This window comes from Amphiura filiformis, chromosome 4 (genome assembly GCF_039555335.1).
Source record: "Amphiura filiformis chromosome 4, Afil_fr2py, whole genome shotgun sequence".
NCBI lineage: Eukaryota > Metazoa > Echinodermata > Ophiuroidea > Amphilepidida > Amphiuridae > Amphiura > Amphiura filiformis.
This window is the reverse complement of record NC_092631.1, coordinates 24,395,954-24,416,270: the sequence shown is the minus strand read 5'-3', so window position 1 is coordinate 24,416,270 and position 20,317 is coordinate 24,395,954. Positions and strand designations below refer to the sequence as shown.

Here is a 20,317-nt window from a genome sequence, read left to right as displayed (position 1 = left end):
CAGGAATCAAAGTCAACAACGACAACAACAACAACAAAAGTTGTCATTACAGACCAGGTTGCCCCGGCAACAACAGAGGTGACCAATCAGCATTGACTTCTTGCTCCTGCACAAAAATATCTAATCCCGTTCATGCACTTGGGAAACTCATCATTCTTTTTCCTTTCTCTCTACTTTTCTCTTAGATTTCATCATCTTTGCCAAAGCCAAAAAAAGCCTTATCTAGAGCCTTATTTGCGCTATGGGCAGGCCAGCAAAATAACCAGTTTGTGTGTGGGTCTATGTCCGAGTTATTGAAGTGTGTTGTTGACAGATCCATATTCTCAAATTTTCTACCACTTTGAATCAATGTGAATATGAAGATGGTCCTTGACCCTAAAAAAATGTCTGTTATTGAAAGAAATTTGTGCTTATTTAAAAAGAACCCACTATTAATTCTTCAGATTTTTATAATATTTGATCCCTATCATCATCATTGTAAAATGTGCGAGAACTTTACCCTAACTAAAAATTCTAGAAACACTGATTAATAATTAGAAACATGCCTGGAATTCACTTTTAGAAACACTCACTCCAAAATCACTACCACTACCGTATGATTTCCCTAATATTAATATTTAGTTGATGGTTGTGATTTTTGTGTTTTTCATGCAAAACCCATCAGCAAGCTCGGTGTATTTTCTGGCTGTAAAAACAATCATAACACGGTGGCAGCATACTACTAATAATAAATCATATTCTTATACTAATTTTTCACCATTTCCAAGCTCAAAATTAACCTTGCTTTGTGTGTATGTGTGTGCCATTCTTAGAACATTTTTGTTTTAGAAAAAATATTTGCTGTGGTACATTTTTGTGTTTTCATGTTGATTTATTTTGTTGTTTTGTTCCATTTCAGTGTGATGTTTGACGATGTATATTGTTATCAGTATTATTTTTGAAAACTTATTTTAACCAAAATGCAATGAGAATTAAAAATTTACAAAACACTTTGATTATAAGTAGTTCATACTTAAATTTGCTCATTAAATTTAACAGTCAAATAAGAATAAAATCACCAAATTAAAAACAAATATTTCGAAATAACTTAGTAATTTCTCAAATATCTGTTATCAATTTTTTTATCAATGTCCTACAGACAGTTATCACATTATATAATTAACAATAAATATTAATAATAATAATTTATAAACCTGGTATCTTTTAACTTATCTTCTTTCAATTCCTTTTCAGTTATTTTCTATGTCTTTTTTGTTTTTACTTTCCTTCTCATCTCTTCTTCCTCCTTTCCTTCATATTTCCCTTTCCTTTACTCCTTTTCCCCTAGTTCATCTTTTCCTTTATCTTTTTTCTTTCATCATTTTCTTTTTCTCTTTCACTCAATTCTCAATTTTCTTTCTTTCTTTCCTTCTTTCCATCTTTCCTTCTTTCCTTCTTTATTTCTTTATTTCTTCCTTTCTTCCTTCCATTCTATCTCTTCTATTTGGTCCAACTACGGGATCTACAAAATCAACATTTTCATCTCTATAAGCTTTAGTATATAATTAAGGGAATTTCTGCATGGTAATTTCTGCACATGGGATTTAACAGTTCAATTGAAAAACACTTTTGGTGAGGGTATCTTTAATGGACACCTTGATTGGTTTCTCTCTGGTTGCAAGCCTGATGAGGTCACTTCAATCATCTGATTGGCCTGCTTGGACAATATGTCGACACAGTTGTTAGCGAAAAGAAAAATATTATTTCAAATTTAGAAACAATTTCATGTTTCTTCGCAGACACACTTATTCAAGTACAAACACACCTACATATTAGCACTGCTTTTCTGAAGGACACCAAACATGCCAAACTTGAAATGTATGTCCTTGGAATGCTGATGTACCATCAAAATTATCCTCGGAAACATGGTGTGTGATAAATGCATGCATGGCCCTTGAAGGGATTCACTGAGGACCCGGGTCATGTTCTTGGAAAACAAGTGTAATTCAAGTTAAGTCTTCAGGTCTTCAGATATACATTCAAACTAGTACCACTAATGATCCCCACATACATACACACCCACACCAACATTCACTATACTTAATGCTCTGCGTGCTAGCCATGCGCTTCAATGGAAAAAGTTTTGAAATATTTTCTCAAAATATCAAGAGCTATCTCAAGAACTACTGGATCAATACTAGGCTTGTTTGTACTCATTTTAATGCATTTTTCATGCTGATTCCAAAAATGGTCATGAAAATTTACATTTATGAAATTTTAAAAATTAAAAAAAAAAAATTGAAACTTGTCGCCTGCAGTCGAAACCGGGTGAAGAGAGTTAAAGGCTTCTCCTTCTGGACTGATTGGCCACCGCATCATCACTGTTTGTCCACCGCATCATCACTGTTTGTCCATCAATACTGTCACAAATACCTCCCATTTGTACCTCCATGGCCATTCCTATAAAAGTTGAACTCAAGCTAAAGAGTGTGAGTTACAATGAAAAATTTCAGTGATACATGGGTATCAGGTCATGGGGTATGTGGGACTCCCTCCCATTGAAAAAAAATTATTGCATTAATTTGTAATTCTTGCGCAAAAGGATAGGTTGTCATAGTTGATGTCATAGTGTCCATAGTATAGTGTGTGCTTGTAGTGTTTTTGTATGGAGTAATTACACCCTGAATTCCACCTGTAACTGTATTTGACTCAATTAGTACCCTAGGCACTAATATCAGTTGTTTCAAGGGGGGAACTTATTATCAACTGTGTATTGAACTAGTCTGTGCTACAGACCGTGTACTAGGGAGATAAACTACTGGGAACCACACACTCTTGGAAACCAGTTTGTGACTCGCGGCTGGTGTCCCCCTAAATCACAAGTAGTCTTTGACAAAGACTATTGAACTGGATATTTAGCCCACAAAATAATAATGTTGCATTTCAGTACATAAATATATCTGTATAGCACAATTGTTACAACCCTTGCATCTAAAATCTGAAATAATTTCTTAACTTATTTCACATGCTTCAATTGAAATGAAATGGGTGGGGTGCTAGAAACCGGTATTAGGAAAGTCCCAAGGGGTGCTAGTTCAGTCAATACCACACTCGTTAACTGGATTGTATTCACAACATGCAATTGCATCCCCTTAGAATCAGGCTTTGTCTCCTCAGTCTTACTTTCCACTTTTCCACATTAAAATCATCAAGTGGGGGCCCACAAAAGAAGAAAGAAACCATGTTGCCAGCCAATTCTTCAAGAATTTTCCAGATTCTCCAGAATAATTGTTTCCCCCTCAAAATTTGGAATCCTCCCAAATCAGGCATCCCCCATCAAACATCCACAGCCCACCCTTATTCCAAAAATTAAATATTTTTGGACTTCAGTTGCTAGTTTCTTATGAATTGTTATATTCCCCACCTCATCAAACAGTCTTCACTTAATTGACCTTAGATGACCTTTTCACATTCATTGCTGTCCATTATCACCAAGTTTCACAAAAATCCCAAGTTTTACTCCACCATACCCATTGCATTTTGTTGAGTACAAGCCAGTTTTGATATGTAACAAAAAAATTGCAGTAATGTTGTGTGAGTGAGTCCTTCTATGATGTTTTAGTGTGCAAAATAATGGCATTGCAAATCATGCAAATAGATTGATCAAACTAAACAGGCAAATTATTACCAAATGTGCGCTTATTTTGGGCCAAGATTCTCTCCATTTCTTTACATCTTGCAATTGTGATGTAAAATGTTCACATCTGCGCACATGATCATTTTCATCATTCAAACGTTTCATTCAGCACCTCCTCTGGTGATATTTGAAGTCTGCCATTTTAGTATTGATCATACTATAATAGTCAAGATAGTATGCATTGTTCAAGCCACTGCATGTAGATAGTAATGCATGTTTTGATTTACATGTCATTGGTACATTGTAGCTGTTTCATATAATTGATAAAATAATGTCACCTTCATCATACCTAAACATTTGAATAGTGGATTTTAATATTTTGAAGAACATCCATTTAAAAAAAAGACATACTTTGTCATCAAAAATTTTATCAACAATTTATACTGAAATCAAAATTAAAGCATGTATGAAATGTGTCAAAATGATAATGCTATGTAAAAATGGAAATGGGCTTTTGCCGTTAAAATCCATATACTCCCTATGGAAGACATGACCTTAATCTCTCACGCAGGGTGAGTAATGTCAAATGGAGTTACCTGAATAGGTGACTCCATTTGAAATATACACCCCCTCTGTTAGAGATTAAGATCATGTCTTCCATAGGGGGTGTATGGATTTCATTTGGAATAGCCCAGTGCTTTTATCTCCATAGAAATACAATAATATAGATGAATTTGATTAAGTCAATCCTATCAGATTGTATGGGAAATATGAGACGTGTCAATATTTTACAGAGAGCAGCTATTATTGTATTTACTGTAAACAAGATGTACCAGTGACATATAAATGAAGAGGTCAGGTGCAACACATGATACATCATGTGCTGCCTTGTGTAATTTTTAATCAATATTAATCAATAATCAATTATGGTTATTGTAAGTGCCAGTGTAGTGCACATATTTCTTTTTTGAATTTACCAAAACACCCTAAATTGTTGCTGCTCCCTAATTACGATTACATGAATGAAGAATATCAAGAAAAACTACACAAGGTGATGATATGTTGTGATTTGCATCCGAATTCTTCAAATGGAATGTAGCATTATGATATCATTGGTATTGCATGCCTGCATGACAAAATGCATTCATTCGCTTGTTATATGTGACATGATCTGGTCCATGGGGGCCAAAGGAGGCATTTTTGAAAATTGAGTTACTGTACTTAGTACATTATACATACAATCGGCTATCATTTACTGAAAACACCAAAGGTCTAGCATACTTGCTTCTAAAGTTATGTTTTTTTGTGTCTATTTTCTTATGTATTTTATTTATTTTTTACTCCATATTTTTACCTTTATCTCAGTTTCAAATTTGCAGCCTTTGGCCCCCATGGACCAGATCTTGTCACATATTATACATAAGAAATAAATTTGTGAAATTTCATATAGGATGTGGATAATTTCAGGAATGTGTTTTATTCATTTAACTTTATACATTGGTCATAGTGTTACAGGACTACATATTATTAAAGGAAATGAACAACTGTTCAAATTTTTTTTTCAAAGATTTTTGTTAAATTTTGGGGCAGTGATGTGATGTCCATACAATTGGCACATAATTAATCTCATTAATCTCATTTTGATACTCAATTTTAGAATTATGCAGATTGAATTTCTGATAATTTTGTTAATACCCGGTAGTTCACAATAAAATACAGACATAAATAGGGGCTAATTTGTTAGATTGTTTTTAAACTCATCAACATATACCGGTATTTGTTAATTTTCAAAGAAAAAGGAAAAAAAAGCAAAATATGTTGTAGTAGATGTTAGTAAAGATGCAGTTTGTGTGTTAAATGTTACATCAAAGAATTCACACCTCTTCATCACAATTCACTTGATGTAGTCAATAAACAGTGTGATAAGTTTTCAATCCTGGAATCTTAAATAAAGCGCCCTCGTTTTGACCATTTTTCTATTGCAGACGATTTTGAAGGAAACCACCATTTATCGTAACAAAACCAAGCAGGGGGAGACAGTAAAAGGTGTGGAGAAAGCTCTTAACGACTTAGAAAGCCTTGCAACCGATGCACTTGCAGAAAGGTAACTTTAAAGAAATGTACCGTCTTTAATTTCAGGAAATTGATGAAGTAGCCGCCATTTTGTTTTAGCATATATTATAAAGCTTATCAGGCATGGGGCAGTACGCAAATTGTTCCTGCCTTATAGGCTACAAAGAGGGGATGGGCTACCGTATTTAACTAATTTCTGCTATTTTTCTGCAAATCAAACTTAGTGAAAACATCTAGCTATGCAATTAATGTGCAAAATCCATATATGCCATATTATATAGTAGATCAGGTTTTCTTCATTTTCTTATGGGTGTAACCGTCATTCTGCTTTCAACTCATTAAATGTGACATGTTCTGGCAAATTCATCTATAATTATGTTATACCAATTACAGAGGTTATGCATATACATATATTGTACAAAAAAGATCGCAATTGATGTCCAGTAGCATAATCACAGCATAAGATATGGGCTATTCCAGTCACGGTTAAAATCAGTTCACCCCCATGGAAGAAATGACCTTTCACACAAGAGGGGGAGGGTAGAATTCAAATGGAGTCACTATTCAGGTAACCCCATTTGAATACCACACTCCCTGTGTAGTAGATTAAGGTCATGCCTTTCATAGGGATGTATGGATTTCGACCCTAATAGCCCAGTGCAGATCGGTATACACTGGCAAAGTGATGTAATAATCGGATTAATTGAATACATCAGGCAGATTGCACTCATCAGCTGTGTTTGTCTGCAATCATAGATTGAATAATACCAGACTTTTCAAAGATACTAATCTTATAGGTTCAAGTGATCAGCATGATATGGTTCAATTTAGAGGTAGGCCTACCGTGTGAACGTATATTCAAAAAAATTTTCACCTATTGCTATGGTAGTAAATCCGATTATTTCATCACTTCGCCAAGCGTATCTTGGCTAGAAATTGAGGTTTGCCCATCATTTTGAATAAAATTGTTGGAATAAGTGCAGAATACAGTCCCCCGTAACCCTCCCTAACTCTTTTTAGGACAGACTATAGATTCTGCTATTTTGCCAAATTGCCCATCCAAAAATGTGACCTAGCAAACAGTTGAACCAGGTTTTAGCAGCTTACTAGGAGCTCAGCGAGGTCAAATATGTGTGTTTTGGATTTTCCTGTTATGTATTTCATCTATTCCAAAGTTGAATAAAACTTTATAACAGGCATAGACAGTGTTCAAAATTTTGGTTGTCCGTTCGCCCGGGACAACCAAAACATGCACCGGACAACCGAAAATAATGCACTAGTTGTCCGGTGGACAACCAAAGATCTACATCCAAAAGACACTTTTTCAGCATGTTAGTTTGCTCAAACCTAGCACAACTGATGAATTGTTAAATATTTAAGAGTAATTGTTCATAAATTGACTACACTCACTTCACTTTATTGGTCACGTGTAGTTGTTTCAGATTGTGGCAGCTTATGGACAACCAAAATCTTTGGTGGACAACCAGAAATTACAACCTGGTTGTCTGTGGGACAACCCCTTTTATTTTCTTAATTCGAACACTGGGCATAGATATATAACATTAATTTTGTCATCCCAGGAGTAAACCTTCCATCCAAAATGGAGGTGAACAGTTAAAACACTGAAGGCATTAAGGTACAGCATACTTGTCAGTTTTTCTGTACAAAGTTGTCAGAATCACTTTAACCAAGAAATAGGTGCCCCGTTCCACTAGAACATGTCACACAAATGTGTACATCCATATCAAAACGACGCACTTGTCGGCTGCTACATGTGTCTCATTTCACATAATAGCTAGGAACAAATACCAGACTCATCCCAAGTGGAGGTCACTTCAAATCATCCCAAGTCACATAGTTTAGGAATACAGAGAACATTCCTTAATCATGTGACTTGGGGTTGATTGGAAGTGACCTGCGCTTGAGATGAGTCAGGTATTTGTTCCCAGCTATTATGTGAAATGAGACACATGTAGCAGCCGACAAGTGCATCGTTTTGATATGGATGTACACAAATGTATATATCAAAGATCATTTTAACTTAAAAAGTACTTTGTATCTTTGTTTCTTTCTTCTCCTCACACTCCCTTACCCATAATGCAGTAGAGTTTAACATACTTTTTATCTAACCCTAAAAAAAAGCATCAAATCACATGGCTTCCTAATATTTCTAGTGTTTCTAGATTGATTTCAACCCACTAGAGTGTTTCTAGAACATTTTTTGCAATGCTGTGTGTACACGGTGCAACAACTAACTCATGTTTTTGCAGTGCCGGCCCGCCCGTGTGCTTCCATATTTGCCCACTAATCACATGTTCTATCTTGTATTATTGTCTACTTGTCTTTGTGTGTCTTTGTTGTGTAGAATGTTTTATATTTACCTAAATTTGGCACAAAAAATGTCAATTTGTTAAAAGAAATCAAGTGACAGTCAGAAGAGTGCTCAATAAATTTTCAAATTTTGATGAAAATTAAACAAAATATTTTTAACATCTTTGTAAATTTTGATAATGGTTATGCAAATATTATAAAATCAAATCAATGTACTAGTAATTAACAATACGAGTAACATGAAATAAACTTATCAGAAAATTGCTTTGTTATTGTGTGCAAGATAACTAAAAAGTAAGACAGTGCTTGCAAATTTTAAAGACCAAAACTTTAAATTTTAATTAGTGTAGAAATTACTTGCAGCATCTCAGACCTAAAATTGTAATTTGAAGTTAGTGTAGAAACTACATGCAGTAAAAGTTATTTTCAAACATTTGGACATAATCATAAGTTTTGGTAAAAAAACACACTTTATAATCAAAAATGGTAAAACTTGATTGCTGCACTAATTAACTAATTCATTATGCAATATATAATGTAAATCAAGTGAATAAATCATTTTTTTTTTAAATTTGAAACAGGGCAAGATATTTTGTTATAAATATGTTGTATATTTGCACATAGAAATATAGATTAATTTATATAGAAAGAGACTGATGTAATGATACAGGTGTAATGTTTAAACAAGCAGTATTGTAGATATGAAGTTCCAATTTTTGTATTTTTTAAAAAATATTTGGTATATTTATTATTGGGGTCCTTTTATTTTGGCAAGTCAGTAAATAACATGCTCTTAAATTGTAAACAAGTCTTGAAAATAATATGAAACTACACAATATCATGTAACAATGAAACAATAAGAATATTATAGAGAGGAATGTGGTTTAAATATTGTAGGCCTATATCATAAACCAGTTATAACTTATGCACACAACAAAAGGAGCAATGGCAAAATCTGCTGACCATCCAGTAGCACAAAGTTTGGACCTTCAGTCCTGTAATGTTGTTGGATCTTATTTGGGTCCTCTGAGCTTCCATATGTGGCTCTTGCTAGGCAGGCAATCTTTATTAGGCTTAAAATTGACCAAAATAGATACATGCATCTTCTTTTTGGCCAACTTTGATTATGGGCCAAGTTCAACTTTGATTATAGACCAAAACAATGTAAAAGTGCTCATTTTTTTGTGTGAACATCCTGATAAAGTCATAAAACTTTACATTTTCCCTTTAAAATAATCCCTGGTACATGAATGCTACAGAACAGACTGGGTCAAAGTAATGCGCACATGGGGCAAAACTTGCTCCCGCTCTTGACACTGATCAAAATCCTGATATGCCCCTGGGACAAAAAAATGTACAATTTTGAACTCTTTTTAGATGTGTATCAGGATCTGTAGCTGAAATTAACCATTATAACAACTAGGGTACAACACATTGCAATGGAACATCATATGTGACATCTCATGAAATTTAGACCCAACACACATTTGAAAAAGTGACATCATTAGAAACAATAATGCCAGGGATGATATGTAATCGTTGTTATAAAATTGGGTGTAAAAACTGGGAACCATGTGTTCATGTGCAGCACCCATTCTTTGTGTCATTGCATCGTCATCCATATTGACATTTTCAAGCTTGAACCATCATTCCACATGCAAGTAGCCTGTTAAGCTTCAAAAATCTTACCACTTATATCTTCATATTGTGCTATTCCAGTTGAAATCCATACACCCCCTGTGGAAGACATTACCTTAATCTCCCACACAGGGAGTGTGAATTTCAAATGGGATTACCTGAATGGGTGACTCCATTTGAAATCTACACTCCCTGTGTGGATATAAGGTTGTGTCTTCTACAGGGGGTGTATGGACTTCAACTGGAATAGTGCATTGTGCTTACACCTAACTAATACTCACTCTTCAACTTTTTCACTCATATTCATCTTGATTTACAGAAATTTTGTAGATAGTTTTGATTCTTGCTTGATATACAATGCAATCATCCATCTTAGAACTGTCACAAAATAAAATTGTACAAATTCATCACAAATCCAAAAGTGGTGAAACTTAAGTTCATTTGAATAGCACATCAATTGTTTATTCATTTTGATACAAGAAATGGGGAATATAAAAATGATAGAAGGAAAAGTGGTTTATACTATACCAGAAAAGATGAGTACATCTTCTCTGATTTTTACCATCAAACATTTTAGTGACAGTTTGCACTTGAAGGATGCCATGATATACGCTGTAGGAAACTACCATCAATTTGTAAGCTTTGTCTTTTAGTAATGTGTTTCCTACACACATATTCTCTCTTAAATAGAATTCAAATAATATTAGCAATTTGTCATAAAATACATCAAAATGAGAAATTAGGCACTTTTTTGACACATGAAGGTGTAGAAAACAGCCAAATCTTACTGGCTGGAATGTATCTTTTCTGTTGAATTTTTTAACATGTAGTTTTTAACTAGGGCTGTAGCAAGGTTGAAAAAATGTGGGTGGCCACCCAAATGTGGAGCGGCCAAATAGCAAATATCGGAATAAAGCTATAAAAAAAAAACATAATAAATTTTTCTAAAAGTGAGGCAGCCATGGCCACCTGTTTGCTAAGGCCCTAACATGTTCATTATCATTTCAACATGTTATATGGAAAATGGAACGATATCTTGAGTGGAATCAAACCCAGAACCTCTGATATATGAGACCTGTGCATTCAACCTTTGAAATTTCAAGGCAAGTGGCACATCAGCCTTAAGTAGAGGGCTTTTCTTGTGTGGAGGTATATCATTTAGTTGGCCTCCTCATCATGTGTGTCCAAGGCCCTGGTTGGTTAAAGTGTAAGTCTCAAATACCAATGGTCCCAGGTTACACTGGGGTGTCTTTACCCATTTTCTCCTTTAACAAGTTACTAATTCTTTTTGGAGACAAATATCGACTGCTTAGTGCCTGAAGTGGGTAAATGCAATAGCTGCTCTGTGAACATTGGGCAATCTACACACAATATATTGTACTCGTCTACACATGGCAATTACACATGGCAGCCATTTCACTTAACGCACTTCTGGCACTTAGCAGTTGATATATGCCAAAAGACAAAGCTTACAAATCAATCTCATAGTTTTTAAACAATTACACTTTTTCGCTGTAGAAAATGAAGTTTTACACTAATAACATGCCATTACGATTTGCATAACCTTAAATAATTCTGTCTCATTATTCTACTAACTGTTAGTAATTAGCTAATCAGTTTTAGTTTTGAGAAACATTCTAAGTGTTTTAATTTAATTATTATTAATTTTTGAATGAATAACAGATTTTATGATCATCACATTTTGCCTGGTGTGATGTTTTTTGTTTTTGCTTTAATTTTTGAAATAATTTTAAAATATTCTTATTATTATAATATTTTGAACAATCACAGTTTGTGTTTGGTATGTGCCTTTAAGTTTATGTTATTTTTGTTTGCCTGCTAAACCCCTCCTTCCTTGCCTTACCCTGTACCCCCACCCTACAGCCCCTCTTCAGTGAACGGTTCGATCCAGGCACCAGTCTACTCGCACATCAATACACAGCAACTCTCTCCAAGAGGTTTTGCAACCAAAGCGAAGCCATTAGCAAGTAAAGGTCAGAGTCCACCGGCTACAGGTCAGAGTTCACCAAGCAAAGGTCGGAGTTCACCAGCTCCTACCACTGCAAGAGGTTCAAGCCAAAGGAACAAAAGCCAACATGTGCCCAAGAAAGGTCCACTGATAACTGATATTGACAGTGTGGAGCAAGTTAATGACTATAAGCCGCAAAAAGCGCAAAATGTAATCAAAGAAACTGTTATTAATTCAGACACAGAACCAGAAATGGAAATGTTGTTGAAACAAAATAGCAGCAATGGGCAGGATGCAAGAAGTGAAGGCAAAGGTCAAAAGGGCAAAGGTGAAAGTGTCATCATCATAGAGGTCAGCACTGAGAGGAAATCACCGGCACCGAGTGGCAGAAAGACACCAACCGCCGTGCTCGAGTTGTTCGATGCAAAGACGGATGGCACACTGATATTTTAAAAATATATATGTAAAAAAAATCCCGTATGATTATTTATATATGTATATACATGTAGCCTATGTGATATTTAAACATCCAAACATATTTTGAAGAGACAAAAATATGGATACTGTTTTTAAACCTAGAAACACTGTGTCACCATTTATATCTCTCTCTGATTTGGCATAATAATATATTCATTATATAATTCATTATATTCTTCTTCACCTGATTATGTTAACTAAGTTTGATGTGATTGAATACCTATTTAATGCTGATCTTCAAGTCCAGGCCATTAGTTTTATGTCCGTCTGCAAATGCATCTTTAAATCATGCATGATGCGCTATTAATTTTATTTTGTCAATAATAAGTAAACAAAAATCAAGAATTTAATTGTAATTCAAAACTCATAAATAAGTTTGTGATGAGTATCTTATACTGTTCCACTTACTAAACATCAATTGGGGTGGTGTTTTACAAAGCCAATAAAACACCCTGTTTTTTTGGCAATTTTGTCATTTTGAGTTTTTGTTTTTGCAATATAGCTAACTTGGGAAGGACAGGGGACAATATGTTAACAGGCCAATCACAAGTCATTAATATGCCCATTATTAATTGGCTAAGCCAGTTGAAATCCATACACCCCTTATGAAAGACATTAGCTTTATCTCCTTCATAGGGAGTGTAAATTTTAAATGGGGTTACCTGAATTGCATGACTCCATTCAAAATTTACACCCCCTGTGTGGTTGATTAAGGTCATGTCTTCCATAGGGGGTGTATGGATTTCAAATGGAATACAATTCATGTTGTTGAATTCAAGTCAGCTTTGGAGCAAGGACTGAATCGCTTTTGACATTTGAATAATCGCAACTTGTAGTGATTTATATCTTGATGACTGACTGCTAAAGCATATGATGTGGGCAATGCCAATCAATTTGAATGTCTTGGACTAGAAATCCAGCTTTTGAAAATTCATAAAATCATAAAATTGATTACATATTAATTTAGAAATCCAACAACCCATTATTATTTCAATATACTGTAAATATGGTATTGATGTGAGCAACAACATAATCAGTAAATCACTAGGACTTAATTGATTCAATGATAGAATGCTTGCATCTATGGTGACAATTTTTAACCAAATGTTAAGCTTTCTTACATTTTAAATAGTTGAGAATAAATTGTCACTCCAAACTGCACTTTTCATATACCGTACATAATTCATGTATACTCTTTTCAATTGTATGCTATGTTATTTTTGAAAGAGGAAAAACAAGGAAAACTACCTAAGATTGATAAAGGTTCTTTTTCAGCTCCAATAAAATGATACTACTCACTCAGAAATATTTCAATTCCTATCAGGAATCTTGTTAACTTTCTTGGATCTGAAAAAGAACCTTTATGAATCTTATGAACGATCCTGATGAATCGGTTTCAAAAGGAAAACTTCCAACTGAAAAAGTAGTCTTTGCCATTGTTTTGTATTCAGACAATCTCAAAATAATAGGTTAAGGGCTCTCATAGGGACCATTTTTGGGTTAGCCCCTTTTTAAAAGTGAACTGGATCTATACCAACTATCATGTGTGAGAAATGCCATGGGCCAGTATAATTATGTCATATGTGACATGATCAAGGGAAATGAGTCGGATGTCGCTAATATTAATTTAGACTTCTCCGTAGTCCACTTGCCCATTTTGCATACTCTGGCCATTACATTTACACATTTATATTGATTTGTGTGCAACTGATAGATTTTCACATCTGTATCTGATCTTTTCAGTCACCGCACTCCCTCTGTTTGTTAGCTTCCCAAGTGGACTACTGACTTTGTCTTGCGGTTAAGATTTTTAACACAGGACTCTATGGAGAGTTTCTGGCCTAACAAAAATTGGCCATGATGTAATGCATCTTTAAATGGATCTGCCTTGTGATTGGTCGCCCATATCTCGCTATTGTTTAAATCTTCCAGGCCCGCGCCATTACCATTAACTACACCATACACAACTGTCTGTGGTATTTGCGGCACTTTTGTGTTGATGCGAAAGATAATCTCTCATCAAACATCTGGTGCGTCTTGTACTATACCATGCTTAGTACTTGTGGTTAATGGACTGATAAACAAGTATGCTTGACAGTGTGTTTTTAGAGAGCAAAGTCCATAGTCGGATTTTCGGGGTTCGCTATCAATAAACTGGTAGATTCCAAAATCAGAATTGTTCAGTATTAAAGTGAGCCATTATAATTATGCAAGATAATGTTGCATTCAGTTACTTTTATTGTCACTAATTATCTGATATTTTTAATTCTTTATGACCATTTTACTATTGAATACTTTAATTTTAATAAACATCAGTATAATTTTGAGTTCAACGAAATGGGTTCATCATGACTAATAATAACATATTTTTAATAAAATTCGACTATGGCATAGTCTAATATTAATTTTGAGATAATGGCAAAGAAAGTGTTAAAATTCTTTTGTTTCATATTGTTTTCAGCAATTGATAATTTGACGTAACTTTGCAAAGAAAAGTCATATCTGCATGGGGTTTTCCGTTTCTGAAAGCTCTAAATGTCCTCTTTAGAAACATGTAAAACTTATTTTCGACCATGGTGGACATGCAACTCATTCCCTTGATCATTTCACATAAGATGTTATTTGTATATAAACTTTTATATGATTATTTGTTGTGTATCATGTTCCTGGATCAGGTTTACTATTCAACAGGAGCTAACCTGAAAAGGTTGCTATGAGATCCCTTAAGATTGCAATTAAAGTATTCCAATCAAATGCAGATTTGTTTTCCTCTATAAACGTTTAAATAATCACAAGATTAATGAGAAGGCAATCAACACTTTTTGTCAGGGAATTTAGATGCTTTTTCGCCAATGCAGTGTTTCTGTGCATGCGATGGATTGCACACAACATGGGAGTGAGTTTTTGAGTTCTGATTATGATATTCCAGATAAAATCCATCCCCCTATGGAAGCCACAGCCTTAATCTCCCACACAGGGGATGTAGATTACCCATTCAGGTAACCCCATTCAAAATTCACCTGTGTGTGAGATTAAGGTCATGTCTTCCATGGGGGTATATGGATTTCAACTGGAATAGCCCCATTGAATCATGTCAGAAAACATTGGTGGTGTCTTATTCACTGAATAAGCACATATCATCACAACCCAGGGGTCCATTTCACTAAACTTTATGAAGCTTCGTAAGTCTCAAAATCATTTGTAGCTTACGATGAGTCGCAAGTTCCATTTCACTAAACATACTTGCGAATGGTGTGGAAAGTAATAGGGATTTACTACAGGAACTCTTCATAAAGTTACGTCTAGTATTGGGCATTTGTAACTTTACGAACGGTACCCGAGTTACGAAGGGTTAAAAGTTTAGTGAAATGGACCCCAGGTCTTTTTCATGCAACAAACGGAGCATGCATGCCTAACGTCCCTGGTCTAGATGCTCTAAGTACAGTGTCACCATGTTATGCCATGTATTAGATAATTATTTTACCTACCCAACCACAATGTATTGTAATACTGTTGTATATCACTGTTTATTTTTGTTTTTATGGATATTAACTATGGTTTGAATTTTAATGGACAATATAAATACTAAAATACATGTAGTTTGCTACAATGTTTGCCATATTAATTGTGCTTGCAAATGAATACAAAATTGGACAAAAAGCATTTTTAATATCGTATTCGATAAGTTTCAATGTTGAAACTTAACTGGCTTACAGCAGTGGAAAGCATATGTGAATAAATTACTTTGAATTGAATTGAAATAAAGTTTTATTGAGATAATTATATTGATGGTAAATATCAGGTGCTATAAAAGTGGAAATATTTGCCCTACATTTATTTTCACACTTTTTGCAGTCCAAGCAACAACCACAAAAATAACAATGCACAAATATATTCTTTTTGTGTAAAGTTCAATATAGGGAAACTAAGAATTGCAAATTTAAAAACAAGGGAAACAGTTCAAACTTGGCAAAGTGCGAACAATTATCCAGACAAAAATTTCTTCTTTTACAGTACCGTATATTACCCAGATTATTTCTCACCATTTTCTTCTCACTGCTGCTATGAGTTATATAAAGAAATCAAGGCTCTGAAAAGAGCTGTTCAAAGTACTGTAAAGCTCAATATTTTTACAGCATTAAAATTTCACATTTTGGAGAGAACCCATGTTTCTGGGACCTGAAAGTTTTTGTGAATGTTTATATTTCCTTGAGAGTGCTGATGGGAAGAATAAATATTTATGTGCTTGAATATTTCATGAATCAACTGCACTCATGAAATTTACGAAATGTTCATGCATGCAAACATTTCATGCTTGACTTGATCTTTTCAGAGCCACCATTTCGTTAGTAGATAATAACTTACTGAATATCCTCAGAATCTTGCCAGTAATGTACAGAGACTTAGCCAGCTTTCTGAGCCCAAAATTACAATTGCACCAAATGCAGCACAAAAATTTTGACAAGTGTTGGAAAAGGGTGCTTCAGAATGGGCTTTTCCAGATGAAAGCCATGTACCCTCTGTGGAAGACATGACCTTTAATCGTCAAATGGAGTCACCATTCAGGTAACCCTATTTGAAATTCACACTCCATGTGTGGGAGATTAAGGTCATGTCTTCCATGGGGGTGTATGGATTTCAACTGGAATAACCCATGCAATAACATTAACATTATGCTTAGAAAAACTGATAATGCATGTTATGTTCAGACACACTGTGCATTTCTAATATAGAATATTTTGATTTGTAATCTTTGTCAGTCAATGTCACTATAAGCATGATAAGCAAGCTACTGGTAGAGTGAAGCAGTCAGCAGAGACTGATATTTTGAATTTTTAAAAACTATTACATGTATAAAATTATAAGTTTTTCAATTCATCAGAAGTACCAATTTACGGCTTAAGAGGGGGCCATAGTCACCCTAATATTTGAGTATAATTTGGTCATTCCAATGCTTGATGGCTGCACCAATGCAATATATGTTCTATCTTCCTATGGCTCTGGCTTGCTAATTTACCCAAGCATTATGTTAGATGTTGTTGTGATGTTGTAATAGATCTGATTCTGCCTCATATCAGAGGAAATTGGGCATTTAAGGAAGGGGTAAAAAGTGGTATAACCAGAAGGTTGGAGCCCCCTCCCCTTGAGCCTACATATTATACAGTTGTTTATAGAGAGGGTCCACATTTTGTCTTTTTGGACACCATGCTTGGCCCCCCTGCCCGGCCCCCTCTAGGCTAGTTTATATGCCAGTGGGAAGAGTTCCACAAAGTGACCCTATATGAACAAAATATTGTGTACATCTCAGTGTATGATTATCTCAATATGTAAGTGTGGGTCAATTGTTTCTAAAATGGGCTGGCAGATATACCTCAGTTATGCACCACAAATAGTATGCATTGATGTGATTCGCTACCTCTTGTATGATAGTCAGAATGTTGTATAGAAAACAAAGTGGAAAAGTAATTTACATGTATTGTTCTAATCATATACTGACAGGGGGTATAAGTGGATTAGGGTGTCAAAAATGTGTCTGCATGTTGGTAATATTTCCCCAGTTGAATTTTGAATGTTTTGTCATAACTGGTGGAGTGAGGGGGTGGAGGAGATTTTGTTCAAATTACGCTCTTATGGGTCACATCTTGGCATACTAGACATGTTTTTATACATAATTCATAATGTTTTTGGCATGGATTCCAAAAGCAGCAATCTCACATGTAATGCAATAGAAATAAATTAGTTAGATCTTTCGAGCAACCATCAATGATTGGTCGATACTTATTATAAGAAATCAATAAATTGACTAATTGTTAATTGCAATAACATATGAATCTTTGCCTGCTTAATTACTTATTAGTTCATCAATAACATGCATTGAAGTGGCACCGACAGTCGATCCACAGATCAAACAAATTTGGTTCTGGGGCCTGAAAGATCAATATTGTATTTGACCCTCGGATTTGTGCAGAGCAGAGCCAAGTTATTTAAGGGGTGCTTATAACGTAAGCCTGCAATGTTCTAAAACTCAAAATTGGACATTTTCCATGCAAACAATGTATTCATTTTAATTAAAGCTTATACAAATGTCATGGCTGTTGAATGTCAATGTTAAGATTGTTTGCTGCAATTTAGTAAAAACAACATTAACACAATTGCATATTATACTCTCTAAATTCTAAAGAGTGAAAAAGTCAATCCTATCTAAATATGTGATTTTCACTCTTGGTAGATTGAAATGTCAATTTTTTCGATTGACCCGAAGAGTCACTCCGAGGAGCATTGACTTTTTCACTCTTTGGAACTTAGAGAGTAAACATACTAAAAGGGATGAGTTAAAGGGATGCTAATTTGTTGAATAATTATGTGACCCATTTCCGCAAAATGTACCTTAGCAAAGGTTGGCCTCAGACAAACTATTGCTTGAAAAATCTGAGAAAAACATAAGAAATATATTGGCTCAAGTCATATATTCAATCAAATCTTCAATTTTCAGAAGCAAGTTAAAAAGCTAATGTTTGCACCTTTCCACAAATGAGTAATCTTACTTCATTTATGCTGGAATGGGTCACATATACATGTAATTCCGAAACTCTTTGTCCTAGTCTCTGCACGCTCATTTGTGGCTTGTTATGTGTACATTTACAGTGTGCTGATTTGCTTTTTTTTTCCCCAAAACATTTTGGGAACTACCAAAATTGTCTATATTAAGGAATAGTTTCATAGTTATGTTCTATTTGGGCTCTGTCAGGAACAGCATAATGCTTCGTATGTTGGTGCTGAAGGTTCAAAAAGAGCTTAATTTTGAGATTAGGCTATTCACTAAAACTAAGTAATGAAGAAAAGGTCCATGATCTCTTGATAAGATAAACTTATCATGATGACATCACAGGTGCATGGCAAAACACGATTTGACCATGCACTATATAAAAGTGGTTCATTCCATTTTGGGGTCATGTCAATATTATACTGAACACTGTACAGTTTTGTAATATAACCAAATGCACCAAAGTTCAATTTGCAGTCCACGGTGTTGCAGATTTTACTATATCAAGATTTAAAAAGTATGTACAAAATATTAAATCTTGCAAAATAATTATACTGTGATGCAAAAAATATGTACCATTGTCCTCTTTGTACAGTATTAAGAAAAGCAAAATGAAGTCTTCCAATGTGTATTTTCTAAATCAAAGAAATAATTTCATTTATTGTTGATGTTGTTGTATTGTGTAATTAAGCAAATTGTTAATTGATTGATTGGTAAATGAGTATACAAAATGATTACAAAATGTGGTGAATTTTGTAGAGATTTTTTTTTTAAATAAAAAAAGGCATTAGTGTTTGTCATCCAGATGTTGATGTGAAATAATTTTAGAAAATTATGCACAAGATTTACTGGATGTAACTTAATATGACCATATTTTGGTGTAAAATTTAAAAGAACATCCACTCACATGGTGTGCTATTGATACAGAAATTCTACTTCTATATCTTTTGAAACATGTACAGATTGGAAAAGGCATTCTTAGAACCATAAAAGTCCTAACAGGTTATATATTTTAAACCACTGAGGTAAAGAACCATGTATTAGTCATTAGTGTGACAAAATATGTTGTATCATTGTTCGAGGTCTTTTCAGAAAACAAATAAGCTTAACGCAATGATAGTTCATCAGAATGCAAGAAAGAAAGAAAAAAGGTTGTATCAGCAAGCGTAGCTTTGAAATTTTACATTTTAGCAAATGTTTTGATTTTTTTATGTTTTCATGGTTTGTTGTTCAGTTCCTTTTTCTTTTGTAAGGCCGTATAAAATTAATGTTTTGGTTCTCGTCCAGAGGATTTTCATGAATTGATGAGGGAGGGAGGTGTTTTTTGTTTGTTTTTGTTTTTTTCAATCTAAAATTAGCATTGTCAGTAGTTTTCGGTCTTCTCCAACAGTGCTCGAGGAAACGATGAGGCCCTTTTTTTTTTTTTTTCAAATGTGAGATTCTGAGGTTTATGATTCCCCTAGAAAAAACAAAAAGACTTGGAAGTGATGCTTGTTCTCTAATAAACTTATTTATATGTATGAAGATTTCATAAATCATTCCAAAGTCTAAAAAATAGAAAAAAAAAAAAAAAAAAAAAAAAAATAAAAAATCTGACAAATCCCAGAAATTGAGGAGGGAGGGGACGAGAACCAAAATATTAATTTTACACGGCCTAATCATCAGAAAT

At 34.3% G+C, this 20,317-nt stretch overlaps 1 protein-coding gene across 2 annotated transcripts in view; it reads left to right on the top strand.

Moving 5' to 3' along the window:
• Nucleotides 1–19,655, top strand: part of LOC140150722 (coiled-coil domain-containing protein AGAP005037-like) — a 338,931-nt gene extending 319,276 nt beyond the window's left edge. For both annotated transcript variants that reach the window (XM_072172816.1, XM_072172814.1), the window contains 2 exons: nt 5,602–5,720; nt 11,543–19,655. In XM_072172816.1, the coding sequence (XP_072028917.1) occupies nt 5,602–5,720; nt 11,543–12,080 (657 nt within the window). In that variant the 3' untranslated portion in view covers nt 12,081–19,655. The remainder of the gene's footprint in view (nt 1–5,601; nt 5,721–11,542) is intronic.
• The last annotated feature ends 662 nt before the right edge of the window (nt 19,656–20,317 follow it).